At 36.5% G+C, this 15,587-nt stretch overlaps 1 protein-coding gene and 1 long non-coding RNA gene across 4 annotated transcripts; one reads left to right on the forward strand and one right to left on the reverse strand.

The window, feature by feature from the left end:
• The first annotated feature begins 1,530 nt into the window (after positions 1 to 1,530).
• On the forward strand, positions 1,531 to 13,620 carry LOC111325208 (sideroflexin-1). Of its 3 annotated transcripts, XM_022928972.2 has the most exons (13): positions 1,548 to 1,638; positions 1,878 to 1,963; positions 2,950 to 3,123; positions 3,939 to 4,109; positions 4,524 to 4,622; positions 8,497 to 8,572; positions 9,714 to 9,799; positions 9,984 to 10,044; positions 10,684 to 10,750; positions 11,303 to 11,352; positions 11,720 to 11,769; positions 12,223 to 12,270; positions 13,276 to 13,620. In XM_022928972.2, the coding sequence occupies exons 3-13, from the start codon at positions 2,954 to 2,956 to the stop codon at positions 13,373 to 13,375; spliced, it is 978 nt and encodes a 325-aa protein (XP_022784707.1). In that variant the 5' UTR covers positions 1,548 to 1,638; positions 1,878 to 1,963; positions 2,950 to 2,953; the 3' UTR covers positions 13,376 to 13,620. The 3 variants fall into 3 exon arrangements, with proteins under 3 accessions (XP_022784706.1, XP_022784707.1, XP_088615043.1); XM_022928971.2 differs by lacking the exon at positions 1,878 to 1,963 and having other exon boundaries at positions 1,531 to 1,638; XM_088758917.1 differs by lacking the exon at positions 1,548 to 1,638 and having other exon boundaries at positions 1,919 to 2,058.
• On the reverse strand, positions 7,128 to 14,844 carry LOC148742716 (uncharacterized). Its single transcript, XR_016000749.1, has 3 exons — positions 14,723 to 14,844; positions 7,734 to 7,797; positions 7,128 to 7,213 (listed from the first exon to the last, which is right to left on the reverse strand). It is a non-coding gene; the product is annotated as an uncharacterized LOC148742716 (long non-coding RNA).
• Positions 14,845 to 15,587: the final 743 nt, after the last annotated feature.

Here is a 15,587-nt window from a genome sequence, read left to right on the forward strand (position 1 = left end):
AGGAAACAAAAAGTGTTCAGGAATTTACCTTACGGTTGCTACACTCGTGCATCTCTTTGTCTCCGTGTTGGTTTTTAAACACGAAGGCGCGCTATAAAAGGAGCCTTAGGTCCCACGGGGCCATTTGTCAATCAACCGTCGTGTGATGTAGAACTCTTGGAGTCAAGTCAGCTTGAGCTACAGCTACTCCAAAACAGTGAACAGCGGGCGCATTCCTCAAAATTGTTTTATGTCTTCATCACAATACAAGAATTTTTGAGATTTGTATTTCCTTTGTCCAATGGAAACTATCTTTATTTGTGGCGGTAAATTTGAGATCGAAGTGGGTGGTTCGCACGTTACCTCATGCCACCATGCTGGTGGAAGTAAACAATAGATATCTCATTTGGTCCTTTTGTTCCTCTACCAGCATCTAAATTTGACCTACACACGTCAACGGTGAGTGACAAATGAGCCTAGGTCTTCCCAGGGAAGACTCCCTTATATAGCGCGCCTTCGTGTTTAAGATAAGTGATAACGATGTTAGCAGTTTTGAGTTCCTGCACTTTCTTCCTACACTTTTAAAAAGGAAAAATTGAAGGCTGACATTTTCGCTAAAAAATTCACTTACATTAGTACCCCTTCCCCCTGTTGCCTACAATCAGACCCTCCCCTTTAAAATCCCCAAATTCCTAAGGAGGACGGAGGGTTGTTAGGTGCGATTACTATACTAAACAAGGCTTAATCCTGGCCACAATCGTTGAAACTAAATACAAGTTACTACTTTGTATCTTGGGCATATTCCAAGGTAATGAACCGTTTCTTAGATAAATGTTTACGCATTCTGCCCCAAGAACCACTCTGACTTTTAATGAACGCCAGATCAGGGGCGTGGCTAGCTGCGCGGCACAATTTAAAGGCATTTCACGTAATTTGCACTCAGTGATTTATATGTGTAGCACAAGGAACTGATTTTGTTAGGAGTATGTGAAGGATTGCAAATTTTTTTCGCTGGGGGCTCGATTCTAAATAATGGTCCACTCATTTATTAAGAATTTCACTCGCCTCCATTCTGTTTTCTTTTTTGAACAACCAGCGCCACCTCATAATGCTCCAACCCTTGGACACCCTTACCCAGAAATACGCGCACTAGATGCAGATCTGCAACTGAGCTTTCACAAACCAAACAGACAGTTCACGGTGTTTTCAAATGTTTATCAACGTTGTCGAGAAATATTTATAATACTGATTGAAAAAAAGTTGTTATCAAAAAAGAGAGAGTTTGATGAGAAAAAGTCAAGCACATGGACTTTTCCGTCTCAAATCTTTCTCTTCTCTCCGAATAGCATTTCACGTTCACCCGTTCAGAGAGCAAAGGCCAGGAGTGTGTATCGTGGAAAAGACTGTGATGTATGATTTATTTATCATAAAGTTTTCTCTAATTTTGAATTTCTTGTTATTTCTCCCATGTTGGAACGAACTTCGCCCTAAGGGAAAGACCCTGGGTCGACCCTGTGAGCGAGGCTCTGTACCCGCCCCTCTGACGCCCCCTTTCGGCTTCAGATGTATGCCGGGAATCTGTAGCGGGAAAGAAACAAGAGCAGAAGATTTTTCCAGAGTTGGAAAATTCCGAGTCACAGGTCCACGTGTAATATTCTGGTAAGGATGACTAACTTACAAGCTGATGTTTTTGCGATTTTTGTTTTCTCTACCTTGTCGATTTCACTCCACGGTGCGAAGATAGATTCTTTGAAATTACTTCGTGATACGGAGAACTCGATTTGATAGACGTTCATTTGAAAGAGAATTAGTTCGAGTGCATTGTTACAGTACTAAAGTTCTGTAATTTCTCGATCGATAGCCGTTGCTCGATTTTAGGACTTATATTATCTTAATAGGAAAACGATGAAATTCTTTTGTTTCAAGTGGTTGACGTGAATGTGATAGTACGGAAGACAGGTACCAGAAGGACGTCCAGAAACCGGTGAATGAAATTAAATCACGATTACGTTTACAAACAGATCTAGACGTACAGTCTACCGATACTTTTGATCGAGAATCCTGACGCATAAATTTAAGGTTGCACTACATACTACATTTCATTTCATAATTTCTTAGAAGCTTAACCAAAAGTGCCATTTAAAACTTGATATTTATATATTCAAGTGAGATTGCACCAAGCTGATTACGTGGAATTACGTAGAGCAAGATTTCCGTATAACCCCATACTTCATTATGCATACAATTCTTGGATAAAAGAAAGCAGAGGCAAGACAACAGAGTACCTTTAGATTACGGCTTTGTTTTTTTGATTGGTATGGGGTTATACGGAGATCTTTTCTCATGCCCCTCTGTAATTCATTCATTTCCAAACGCTATTCGACCCTATCACTGAAAGGAAACTGGCGTTCTGAGCGTTCATGCACGTTACCTCATTCCACACAAAGAAAAAGTGATTATTCATTATTCTTGAAATTAACAAAAAATATTCCATAACAATGTCTCTACTGTAAAATCCTCCTCTTGCCCCAAAGATGTATAACATAGGTCAGGGATCAGTGGTACTAGACCAGGGTGGTGGGGTGGGGTGGGGGAAGTGGGACCAGGGTGATGGGGTGGGGGGAAGTAGGCTCTGGATTAGGTTTGTTTGTCTCATCCCCTGTAGCCCCCCACCCTCAAGTAAGAGATGACTCTGTAAATCTTGTCAAGAGGGTTGGTAATGTGAATCAGGAAAATTTCCAACTGGGGGATACTGTCGCCAAATGACCATTAACTTAGCCAACCAAGATATTTATACCCCTTTATGAAGAGAAGTGGCTCTTTGATCTTTGATGTTGAAGAATTAATGACAATCTGATTTCTACTGTAATCTTGATCGTATTTAACAGACTTTGCTTTTTTAAGAATTTGTTACGCGAGTGATGGAAAATGAATTGATCCTACTGGATATATTCTTTTTCCTTTATTAAGAAACATGGAATCTCCAAGATTAGAAGGTGGAAGGATTAATTTGGATGCCCCTCGTTATGACCAGTCAACATTTCTTGGACGTGCAAAACACTTTTTCACAGTTACTGACCCAAAGAATATTTTACGTTCAGCAAAAGAACTGGAGGATGCAAAAGAACTTCTTTTAAAGTACAGGTAAGAAAATTCTTGTCTCAGGTTGTAAGAAGTTCAGTCTATTTATTGATTTTGCCTGATACTGACACAGGCAAAAAAAAGGTGTAATACTGTTAAAACATTAACAAGACAATTAAGGCAGCAAGCTAGTCAAAGAAATTAAGCTATGAGAATATTTTATCATACTGCCCAACTCATACAATGAGTGTTATTTTATCTGACTGATGTTCTTTCTCTTTCTAACTTTTCTGTTTTACCTGATGTCATGTGAGGGTGTGTGAATTTTGTGGTTCTGCCTATGGGGCATTGCATAAGGCCATAATGCAGGGATTTTTTTTGTGGTGCTTTTACATAAAAGCATGCATAGGGTCTCGGTAAAAAAGTTTTGATGTGTATGAAAGGTTATAATCATTAGATAAAAATTGGGAAGAAAGAAGAAAGTTAGAGAGCAAACTTAACTAATCACAGAAGTGTGCACTCTGATTAGTCAATTCAGTGTGTACTGTTTACCTGTTTGCTCACGGCTATGCATGGCCTAAAGTGACTCTTACACTTTTTTTCATGCTGAGCAACCTCCTGCATACATTCATAACCCAATAGTGTATACTGTGGTGTTTACCATTTGTTAAGTAGTTTTTGTTTTATTGATCACTGGTTTATAGATTTCAGAGTTAAGTTAAAAGAAATAAGATAATTCTTGCCTCAAATTGCTGTTCTTTAAGATCTGTCAACATGAGTTGATAGCAAAGCATGCAGTCATAGATTTAGATTATAAGTAGAGAAAGCCAGTAAATTATATACCTGGCTATTCATAAGTCTGTTGTAAATTTTTGTAGACAGAAACAAGAACCTGCTGGAACCACTGATGTACAAATTTGGACTGCTAAGAAAGTGTACGAGTCAGCTTTCCATCCTGATACAGGAGATAAAATGTTCCTCATTGGTCGAATGTCAGCACAAGTGCCAATGAACATGTCAATATGTGGTTGTATGTTGACATTTTACAAGTAAGTATGTCATGTTTTTATTTCTTGTTATAGGGTTTCTGAGGAATATGTCATTCTTACCTTTCAAGGCAAAATGTCAGCTAAACAGATATTTGAGGCTCGTCCTTGTGAATATTGCATAAGAATGGGATACTTGTAGCATCTGCTTGTCGACTGCAACAGCTTATTATCTACAGCATACCAAACGACAACAACGACTTGCATAACGGTCTAGTACATTCTAACTGATTACATCATAAACAATACATCAATCAGCATGCATGGCCATGAGGGTGTAGCTGAAGCAGAACAAGGTAAACAACAGAACATTCAAGAATGAACTAGAACATTCCTCTTTAATGTCCATGTTTGAATTTTGAACTACTATCAAATTAAGAAAATTTGGAAGTTCAAAATTTACTGTATGTTTTTCAGGAGCACATCAGCTGTCCTCTTCTGGCAGTGGATCAACCAATCATTTAATGCAGTAGTGAACTATACAAACCGGAGCGGAGACTCTCTTATAACAAATAAGTGGGTGTACATCTTGGTTGATTGCTTATTTTGTGCCCCATTTATAGAATATCTATATTTATTGAGAAATGCTCCTAGTCATCTACATATAGGCAAAATGATCAGAAGTGAATTCTGTGCTTTGATTGGATAATCCCAAACACCGAGAAAAGACATTTTTGTCCCTGCCTATTTTAGATTGCTTACTTTTTGCCAGAAACAAATAACTTTGAAACCTAAAACATGAGTCTCAAAACATGACCTCGGCTGAATTACTTTCAAGTATTGATGATTGAGTTTTAGTCAAGATACTTGTTTACTTGATTTTGAAGTTTAAACTAAATTTTTCTAGCACTTAACTTATCCATGGAATTGTAAAACACAATAAATAAGTGTCTTGCTCATCATTAAAAAAAAAAAAAGAGAAATCAAGTTGAGATTTGACACTTTTATTTTGCTTTGAAGTGAACTTCTCTACATGATCTTTTCACAATGCGATGACTCCTTTACTGACCAAACTTGATTGTACAATTGGCTTACACTATTTTGCAAAACGAAACGAAACAAAAGCAGGTGAGATCTAATGAAACTAAAGGGATAATACCGATATAATTTATTTTCTAATAAGTCAAAGATAACTTTTGTGAGGATTTTGGAGTAATGGTTAATAAGGATTTTAATTCATTTTGTAAAGTAGTAATTTAAGAGGAATTACTATTTTGCGAAATCGGCTATTTTCACCCTGTGGTGACAGTGCCCTCTTTTATGTCACAAAAATATATTTAAATATTACAAATTAGTATATTACCAGGATTTTGGCCTCCTATTATTTCTTAAACCTTATTAAAATAATTTCACAAAATAGTAATTTTAGAAGAGATAAAAATTATGACTTTGCAAAGTGAACTTCTAGCTTCACCCTTCAATAATGATGTCTTTCTTTTCGGGTTACAAAAATACATTTAAACATTACATTAAAGTATATTCCCGAAGATATATAAAAGTATATTTCTGAACATTGGCTTGCTTGTGAAAGTGAAGTGCGATCATCCGGGTGAGTGTTAAGTCCTGAGAAGGACTCAGTTGTCGGTGGTGGTGACTGATGTTTCGACGACCTGTGTGGAAGTCATGATGATGACTTCTGCACAACCTTTTCCCACTAATAATTTGAAATTCTAGTTGAACTCTGTTTTACAGTGTGAATATATTTGTTATAGTGAGGGTAACAAGGAAAATATCTCAAATATATAACAGTTTATTGATACGTCGTTAGAGAAGAAAATTCCCTGTAGAATACTATTGTAGTCAAACGTCCAACACGCTACATGTTGTTTAATCGGTTTCACGAAATGTACAATGTAAGCGAAAAGCGATGCGAAGCAAGTGGTAGAAACATTGTATGACCAGGATGGCTAGGAACATGAAAATCAAAAACGGAGAAGATGGTAAGTGAACTGAACAAATGAAATGTAGCGATGGCAAGCACAAGTCCACTGAAAAAAAGACACATGCAAAAGGGCCGTAACGAGATGAAATTATGCGAAAACACCTAACAGAATATTGATTACGTAAAGGCGAAAAAAAAGAACACAAAGAATACGATAATGAGAGAAAAAAATGCGTTTACAAATGAGAAAACAAACAAAAGAAACAAATACAGCCATGTGGTGGTAACAAATACATTGTGCCATGATGAGGTGTATGATGAACAAAAGAACAAGAGGCGTTCTTGGGCCGCTAATTACTTTTCTTAGCTCGTTTAGGCTATTATTTAAAAATGTAACTTCTTTCTTTTCTGAATCAAAGCTTGTTCCCTCTCCCCCCCCCCCCCCCTCATTATGCAAAATAGATTGTGCAGTTAGGGCTGTGACTGTTCGTGGTTACTTAAAAAAATGCTACATGGAAGAGTTTGCTCAGGGAAGGAGATTACCTTTTTTTGGCCTTACTTTTTGGTTTGCAGTTTGCATATTTTATGGCCAGTTTGCATATTTTATGGCCATTTTGCAGTCTCAGTTGCAGCCTCTTTCCTCTGATCACCAGATCTCAGTGCCATTGATTTTGCAATCAAGTTCGCTACAGACATCTAGCTGGCAAGCAACGGCATGTGTAGTTCAGGCATTTAGTCTCTAAGTTAAAAGCAATAAGCCAAGCAACCATCAATTTTGCTCCGAAAGTACCTCTTTATTGGCTCTAATCAGCTTCTAACAGAAAATTATCTAACCCTTAACAACTCTTTTTAATTTACTTTTAAAACTACTGAGCACTCATTATTGGAGTCAGGTTCCTTCTAGGGCTGAAAGTCAAGATGCAATTTGCAATTTACATCAATGGTACCTTTTGCTGCCTCAAAAGAGTCAGTTGAGCCACGACAGACTCGACTCAAGTACCTTCCAATATCAGCTTGCAGTACCACTGTTCCATCAGGCTGATTGCAGACTGTAAACTGGGTATAGACTCTGGGATATGTCTTGGCAGCCTTGATGAAGTCAATGCCGTGACGTTATTCTAGACAGAAACTTTTCATTGGCAGCCTCAAAATTAAACTCTCCAGCGAGGAATCTTGTGTGAGCATCCTTGTGGTCTTTTATCATCTCAATTTTGTCAATTCCCCCCTGTGAAATATGGCTGAGATACTTGCCATTGTCACCTTTAAAAGCTACACCAACTGGGTTTAGCTTACATGACTCATCAAAGGACGGCTAGGCATCTACAGATAGTATTTGTGGACATATTAAGATTATAGTATTTCAATTTCTGTTTTGCATTAATCAGTGAGCAAGCAATCATGAAGCATAGTGGGCTAGTTCGAGAAGGGAGGGAAATGAAGTACAAGGGATAAAGAGAGACAGAGAGAGAGCAGACTTCTTGGGGGGAGATGGGGGGCGGACATTTTACAATTTGTAAAGAACGTGATTTGTTCCGTGTTCAAGCCAATTTCAGGTATAATTTAGCGAAAGTGACGCAATTCGGGCAAGTCTGTTCTGACTTTGTGATTATGACCAGTCAGCACATGAAATTCGTTTCCATGGTCGGTCATAGCAATTTTGCCTTTAACGATTCACCTTCAAGACCATCATTAGGAAGAATTGACTCAGACTGAACCTAGTGAGTTGAAATTGGCAAAGCTCTCACCTGATAAGGTAACAACCTAGACAATGATGACAGCAAATGAAACTGATCTTCATGGTGGATGATTCTAAAAAGGAAACTACAAGTGTTACACAAAGACAATGTTAAGAATGTTATCCCACCACCTGAGGCTGGATGAACAATAGTCAGGTAAATCAATCATCTGGCTTCGCTGCATGAGAAGATTTTATCATCAAACTCTTGGTGGACTGATCCAGTACAAAAAACAATGATTCCACCAATCTCTTAAAAATTACAAGTTATCAAATATTTAAATGTATTTTTGCGACCTGAAAGAGGTCACTGTCATGCACCGCAGAGTAAAAATAACTGATTTTGCAAAATAGTAACTCTTCTTAAATTACTACTTTGCGAAATGAATTAAAATCCTTATTATTAATTAACGATTACTCCAAAATCCTTGTGAAAGTTATCTTTGCCTTATTAGAAAATATATTGGTATTATCCCTTTAGTTTTGTTAGATCTCACCTGCTTTTGTTTCCTTTCGTTTCGTTTCGCAAAATAGTGTTAGCATGTACAATCACCATGCATGCATGCATGACTAGGTGTGTGGCATTGTTTGTTTGTGCTTGTTTTTTTTTGGTTTAGTTCTCTTCTGTGTCAAATAAACAATTTCAAATTAACCATTGATGAGTATTAAATAAATATTAATGGTTATCTAGAGCTATTACCTATTTATAAGCATTGATTAATATACTGCTAGGAATAATTTGAATAACAGTACTTTTAAATGCTTTGACACAGACAGTTGGCAATGGGATATGCATTTGCCACAACAGGTGCTGTTGCTGTAGCTCTGGGATTAAACCACCTTACTAAGGTAATTAAGGTGTAACTACAGTAAGTGTTATTATCTATCCGGTAGGTTAGCGGTAAACTCAGTATAATAGCATATTTAAGGAACCAGGCGTTGGCTAACTATAGACTTATTGAAGTTGTTGTTATTTTTGGTGTAGGGATTTTTCAGGTACTTTAATTTACGAGTAGGCCACTCTGTGAGTTTTGCTCAGGCCTTAAAGTACAGTAAATGAAGAGCTTGGATGAGACATTTGATTTCACATTTCCACTAGCTATAGTGCTCCCGTGTTTATAAGTGTTGTAAATTTTTATCTAATTATTATCTGCACTGGTGCATGTTGAGTTACAAAATACAATCAAAAGCCCATAATATATTTGTCCAGAGTGCTCTATATTCCCAGTAAAACAATTCTGAAGAGTAAACTAAATTAAAAGAGAGCTGAATTCATGCCTATAAGCAATTAAGTGCTAATGTTTGGATCTTGAATTGTCAATATTGTGTCACTTAAATGCAATTTATAGGAGGGACAATCATATATTATTAAGAAGATCGTGTAATAGGGTTGAGGTCACTTTTAATAATTAACTTTCTTTTCAGTATGTGAAAATGAATCCGACTATAATAAGCCACCCAGTCTAAACTGTTTTCTCCATCTACCCTGTTTCCCTACTCTAATGTTTAGCTGCTCTTATGTTATTTTATTCAGACTACTTTCTGCTTTCTAGTTTAAAATAAAGATCTCTCCTTGTCCGATAGACTTCCCTGTTCAGGGCTGTCATCTAGCAGCGCCTGGTGGCCCCTGGTGCCTTACTTTTGTTCTCAGATGATTCAGGAATTTTAGTTTTTTCTCAAAAAGCATATGCTGGGCATCCTAGATTTCACAGTTTTAGAGCACTCAGGGCTCCCTTCAATTTTTCTTAAGAGTGCACAGCCTTGCTGTCTGTTAACAAATTCTCCCCTCACTTCTTCCATGAAAAACACACAGGTTGAAGTAATTAAACAACAATCTAGGGGCCTTATCAGTGAACTTGCAAAAGTGTGGCTTTTCAGAATTGCACGGCTCATTAGAAGCCTACTCTACCAGGATTAATCAAATTATGATCAAACTTTTATTAGTCTATTTTGTGTCAACCCGATTCTTTCTGATGTTTGATTTTTGCAGTCAGCTCCACCTTTGATTGGTAGATTTGTTCCATTTGCTGCTGTTGCTGCGGCAAACTGTGTAAACATCCCTCTTATGCGACAAACGTAAGTGCACTCTCCTCATTGCCTTTTATATATGCAATGAATAAATAATAGTTTACATGATTTAAGTAATAAATGATAGGTTTAACTCTTACTCAAATATAACCGTTGTACTTTCACAAACATAATTTAATTTATACTTTTCTGATAAATCCTATTAAATTTAGTGACTTAATTCTAATTGTAGGGAGTTGTTCAGGGGAATACCTGTAACTGATGAAGATGGAAACAAAATTGGAGAATCAAAGGTAAGAATTTTCTTGAATTGCTGTTACTCTGTTTGGATCTTACTCAATATATGAGTCATTATCTTCAAGAAGAGTATGACATTTTTTAATTTTGAGGACATGTTTCGATGTTACGAACAATTCATCGTCAGTTACACCCCTCCCCCACCCCTTTCCAAAAAAAATCATTTTTGCCTAAAAGTTTCCTTCAAGTTTACCATATGTTCTCGGTAAATTTTTAAACAATAACCTTTTTCTTTTTAGTTTATATATTGCAAAAAAGACAATAGATAACTTAGCAACTTATTAATGACACAACATCAGCTATAGTGGCTGTCAATTTGTGGTCTGTTGGTTTACAGCTCGGCTATACTAAAGCAAAACCCTGTTGGTCCAGAAACATCCCTGAGTTGATGGGAAATCTTTAAATGGCAAACAGTCTTGATAGCTTAGACATGACCAGCAGTCATTAACAAGGGGACCCTTCTTCACCTTTAACCAGACAGCAGTACTAGTAGCCCCATCATTTATTCTTTTTTCAACATGTCACATACACCAGTTTTGTAAAAATTCACCATCACTTTGTCATCCAAATACTGTCCACCTCTGTTGAGGTGAGGCCAATGATTATTTTTTATACCTGTCCTTTTCACACTTCAGGCTGCAGCACGGAAAGCCATAGCAAGCGTTGTGTTTTCCAGAATAGTTATGGCATCTCCTGGAATGTGTAAGCTTAATTAATATAATTTTTTTTTCTGCTGATATTTTTACTTAATGGTAGACATTATCTGCATATTATATTTTGATATTTCTTAGTTTAATCAACACTTGCAAATTATCAAGGATTATTTGCACTGCTTGTGTTTTCTGAAGTAGTCAACAACAGTTTACAGTTGTGTAAAGGTGACTGGTAATCTTGCTGAATTCTGTGAGAATTTTTGTCAATTAACTTATGATAATTATTGTAATGATCACCAAAAACTGGGGAAGATGCATAGCTGTTGGTTTAATGTGCACTAGCTGTGCTTTGGTACATCAGGTGGAGCTGTAAAAACAAGCATGCAGCCTTTACAAGACGTTTGGGTTGCTTTAAAGTGCACACAAAACCCACTGGCTGAGCAGGTTTAGATGCTGCATGCCTACTTCTTTTCCTCATTTAACAGTTTCAGTTATTTGGTTGTCAATATTATCTAGGTGGCTAGGTCTTATAGTTTATATGTTTGTAAACTTGTGGAAAGCTGTTAACTGTATCTTTGCATGCTTTGCCTTTTGCTTTCAGCCATCCCACCAATTATAATGAACTATCTAGATTCAAAGCCATTTATGAAGGTAAGTTTTGGTTATAAACATGTTTTTTTTTTTTTTACATTTCTTTTTAATCAAAAAATCTCCATAACCCAGCTCTGCTCAATTTAAAATTTCCATCATATTTTCCGACTGAAATAAGTTGGAATTTTCTTGCAAAGAACTGTGAAGGAATTAATATCAATAGCAATGAATGGATAGTTAAATGAACACATTAAATGAAGAAGTGAACAAAGGGATAAAATAATAATTTTATTTGTTTATTTAATTTAGTTTTGTGAACAATATACCATACCTTGAACTTTTCGACATTACCCCCACAAGAAAGTGGTTTTTGTTTTTTGTCAAATAATTTGTGAATATTTCTGTCTTTGTTTTATAACCTTATAAGAGATGGCCAATTTTAGCTTCTCCAATTCAAGTTGGATTAGTGGGATTGTGGTAAGAATGCTAAGCTAGTGTATATAGATAACTACAGATTGAAAGTATGATATATGAACCAATACTATTCTAAGAAAAGTGAATATTATCAATATCTTTCCCTTAGAATTTAAGAATTTGCATACCATTAATAGTATATATGCTTCAAAATGGAAATATGAGTTGGTTTGCTTAAAAGGATGTCTGTTTCATTGCATCACGTACACCAGTTCAAGAGTAGTCACTCTTTGGATTATTTGTCCTCTTCACACTAGCTATCTGATTGTTTTCCTCATAGCTCTGGTTTCCTTGTAATTGTCAAGGTCCTTGTGATTGTTATGATCTCCACTTGAATGTGTTTTGAAAGGAGTTTTGGTTACAAGAACTTAACAGAAGATTTGCCTTGACTTGTTGTCATTACTGATTGTTTTGGTCTTATTTGGTACTTACAGTATGTTGTCTGTTATTTTTAAGCTTGGTGTTTGCAACTCCCTTGTGTTGTGCAATCTTTCCACAAAAGAGGTTAGTACACTGTATTATAGGGGTGCTTTTCAGTTTAAGTTGCTGGGAGTGGGCACACCGAGACATTATAGATGAAATGGACGCAGGGCGGCCCATAATAAAATTATTTGTTTATTTAGTTTTGTTTGAATAAAATTATTATTGATAAATTATCACTGGTATAAAATATTGCTTGAGCTTTAAATCTAATTGCCTAATACATGGATCAATATGAACCTTCAACACCAACCACCCCTCCCCCCAAGCAAAACTCCAGCATTTGAATTTTTGAAGGTTGGTTTGTTCAAATTCCCACCCACCCCCTGGGGCAGAAATTGTCTTCAAATACCTCTTCCAAGTACCTGATATGATGGTAACTTTTTTTTTGTAATTGGCAAAATCAGTGACCTTGTAGACCTTTTCTTATGAGCCATTATATTGGCTCACATAAATAAATTATTTTTCTTTAAAGAAAACCATAGTCAAAGATATAATGATTATATTTGGCTGGAAAGATTTGACACTTTTGGTTCAAATGCCTCACCCCAACCAGGCAAGGTTCAAGTTCCCCAAATTCCCCAATGGGTTGTGGGAGGGGGGGTGGGGATGTTGAGGCTTTAAATTGATGGGCTTGTAATGTGAAGTGGATGATTGCATATAAGAACGCTATGAAAACTTTGACCAATCAAGGTGTGTTGTGCAAAAGAGGAAAGTGCAAGTTAGCCCGTACCACTTGTGTATGTTTGCTTTCATTCCACACTTTAGACCTTTATCATGCTGCACGCTTTTGGAGTTCTCTGGGAGGTAAAGCATGCTTGTTTAGCTAGCCTTGTAGCAAAGATGAGTTGAGACATGCAAAAACAACTTGAAGCTTTTATCCCGGGGGTTCAAAATTAGTGTCATATGATTAAGGTCTCTGGACCAAAAGTAGAAACAACAGTCTACTAGTACTCCAAAAAATCAGTTGAGCAACTGTGATTGTTTTTAGCTGCTAAACCAGTTGGTTTTTGCCTTTCTACTTGGCAGCTCCATAGCAGTCTCAAAACTTGAACCTGAACTTCAAGAAATCATCAAACAAAGAGGAGGAACTCCACTGAAATATGTCTACTTCAACAAGGGACTTTGAATCATAATTATATTAATTTTATTAGCTAGAGTTTTTGTGCAATTGATGTGTGCATCTTACAGAATACTAACATTATTTTTGTCACCATGTATATCAGGTGAATTTTGGTATACTGGCTTTATGGTTCACTAGCAACAGAATAGGTTTATTAACTTTTACTAATGCTTAAATCAAATATAGTAGAGCTGGTATGTTCCATTGACCTTCTTATGGTTCAATTGCAATAAAATCTTCAATCAATCATAGTAGGGATAGGAGGTATGCTCCAGTGACCATATAAATTTTATCTCTACCTAAATTGCAAGTTTCCAAAGAGTTACCTAACCTTGTGAAAATTGTGTTTGAATGTTCTAAGAATTGAGCTGCCATTGACACCATTTGACGTCCTGCTCAACAATGAACTTTTGTGTACGCAATTTGGCTTCTGTCATTTGGATTGAACTCTGGCTACAGAGTTTTTTTTCTCCAAAATGATGTCTTCCATGATCAATTTGTTTGCGTATCTGAAGACAATTAACTTACATTAATTGGGTTTTGTAATTTTTTTGAATTGCGAATAAGGGTTGTTATTAAATTTTTAAAATCTATCAGATAGTGGAGATAGAAAAGATATTTTTCCACTGCATACATCTTTGATAATACATATCCTAATTTGTGAATTTTCTATTTCATGAATTTATCCTATTTAAGTCAGCGATAAGTTATTGAAAGAAGTATGATATTTTTCATGGTCCCTGTTTCAAGCACCTGGAATTTAGGCAGTGTATTGTGTTTTCTTTTAAATTTTTAAGGGAATCTTAACAAATGGGAATGTGTGTTCTATTTAATCAAAATGTGTGTGTTAAGATTTTAGATGCTTTACATCAATTGGGTGGTAGGGGACACTTAGAAATTATGGTAATTCAGTTTCATTAATTTTGTGGAATTTAGTTTTGTCTCTTAAATTAATTGTGTCAAAAAAGAAAAAAAAAGGAAAACTCTGCACTGTTATATATCCTTGGTGTATCAAACATGATTACACGTCAATCATATGCATAATTATGGAATTTTCCAGGACTGCTAATAAATCACATGACATTTGCTTTGTTGCAATATTCTTTATTTTGTTGTTTTTGAGGAAGTATATCAGAATGGGAGGATAATACCCTGGGAACTAGAGGATTTTTTTCTTTGCAGTGAAGCTTACAGTTAACAGATAGCAGCAAAGCCCCTATTGTTGGCAAGCTTTTTTTTTCTTGCCAACAATTGTGGCCTTTCCACTCACCATTAGCGGCTTCGCTGCCGAAAAATAAAACCTCACTAGGGTAGGAGGATAAGCTAAGTGCAAAAGAAAGTTTTTTTACTGACCTTGAATATATTGAAGGTGAGGGTTCTTGAAACTCATAGCTCTTTCACTCTCAAGCGTGACAAGCATCCAATTTCTCCCTACAAAATTACCCTTGAATCCCACATCAGGTCTTATCACTAAGTTTAGATCACCAACTGCAGAAGTACTTGATTATCAAACAAATTCTTCTTTATGCACTCAAGTGTTATGGCGTTAGGGATTAAGTGTATTCCTGCTAACTCTCCCGATCTTCGCGAGAGACTACAAGGTTTTCATCAAATCTCGCGGTCTCTCGGTTAGAGCAACAAATCTCCCCGAAAATAGCTACCGTCGCTTTTTAATTTAGTTGTTTTTGAGATGTCAAAATGGATTTAATGCTCTAACTTAATCTTGATCGGGAACAGTTAAACAAAGCGATCAAATTACGAGTATGGTAATTGGTAAGAAATCAGCCAATCAAATCACACAATATATGATAGAAATTTGGCGCGGTTCAGGTTGTCGCGCGCGGTGATGCCCAGCATGGATTTCGGTTCATTGCAAAAAATTCTAAACGTCTCCAGATTTTTGTACACTAGGGGTTGGCAGGTATGTAAGTTACTCATTAAAACAGAACAGGATGTCCACATCCTGTCCGCAAAGTGTGGAGTCAGAATAGACACCCAGATTGGTATTTGAAAGAGGTGGAAGAGGCAGTTTACAACAGAACCCACAAATGGGCCCTACACCAAGATGGAATAAGAGAGACATTCAGTGGTTATGGAAGCTTCTATTGTTGTATAGCATGGGAAATTGATAACTAGATGATCATTGTCATTAATAGGATCACAAGTTACCACTCTTATTTCTTCACTAAATGTGTCGATAGTCCCTGTTTTTTGTTTG

Source organism: Stylophora pistillata, chromosome 1 (genome assembly GCF_964205215.1).
Source record: "Stylophora pistillata chromosome 1, jaStyPist1.2, whole genome shotgun sequence".
Classification (NCBI taxonomy): Eukaryota; Metazoa; Cnidaria; class Anthozoa; order Scleractinia; family Pocilloporidae; genus Stylophora; species Stylophora pistillata.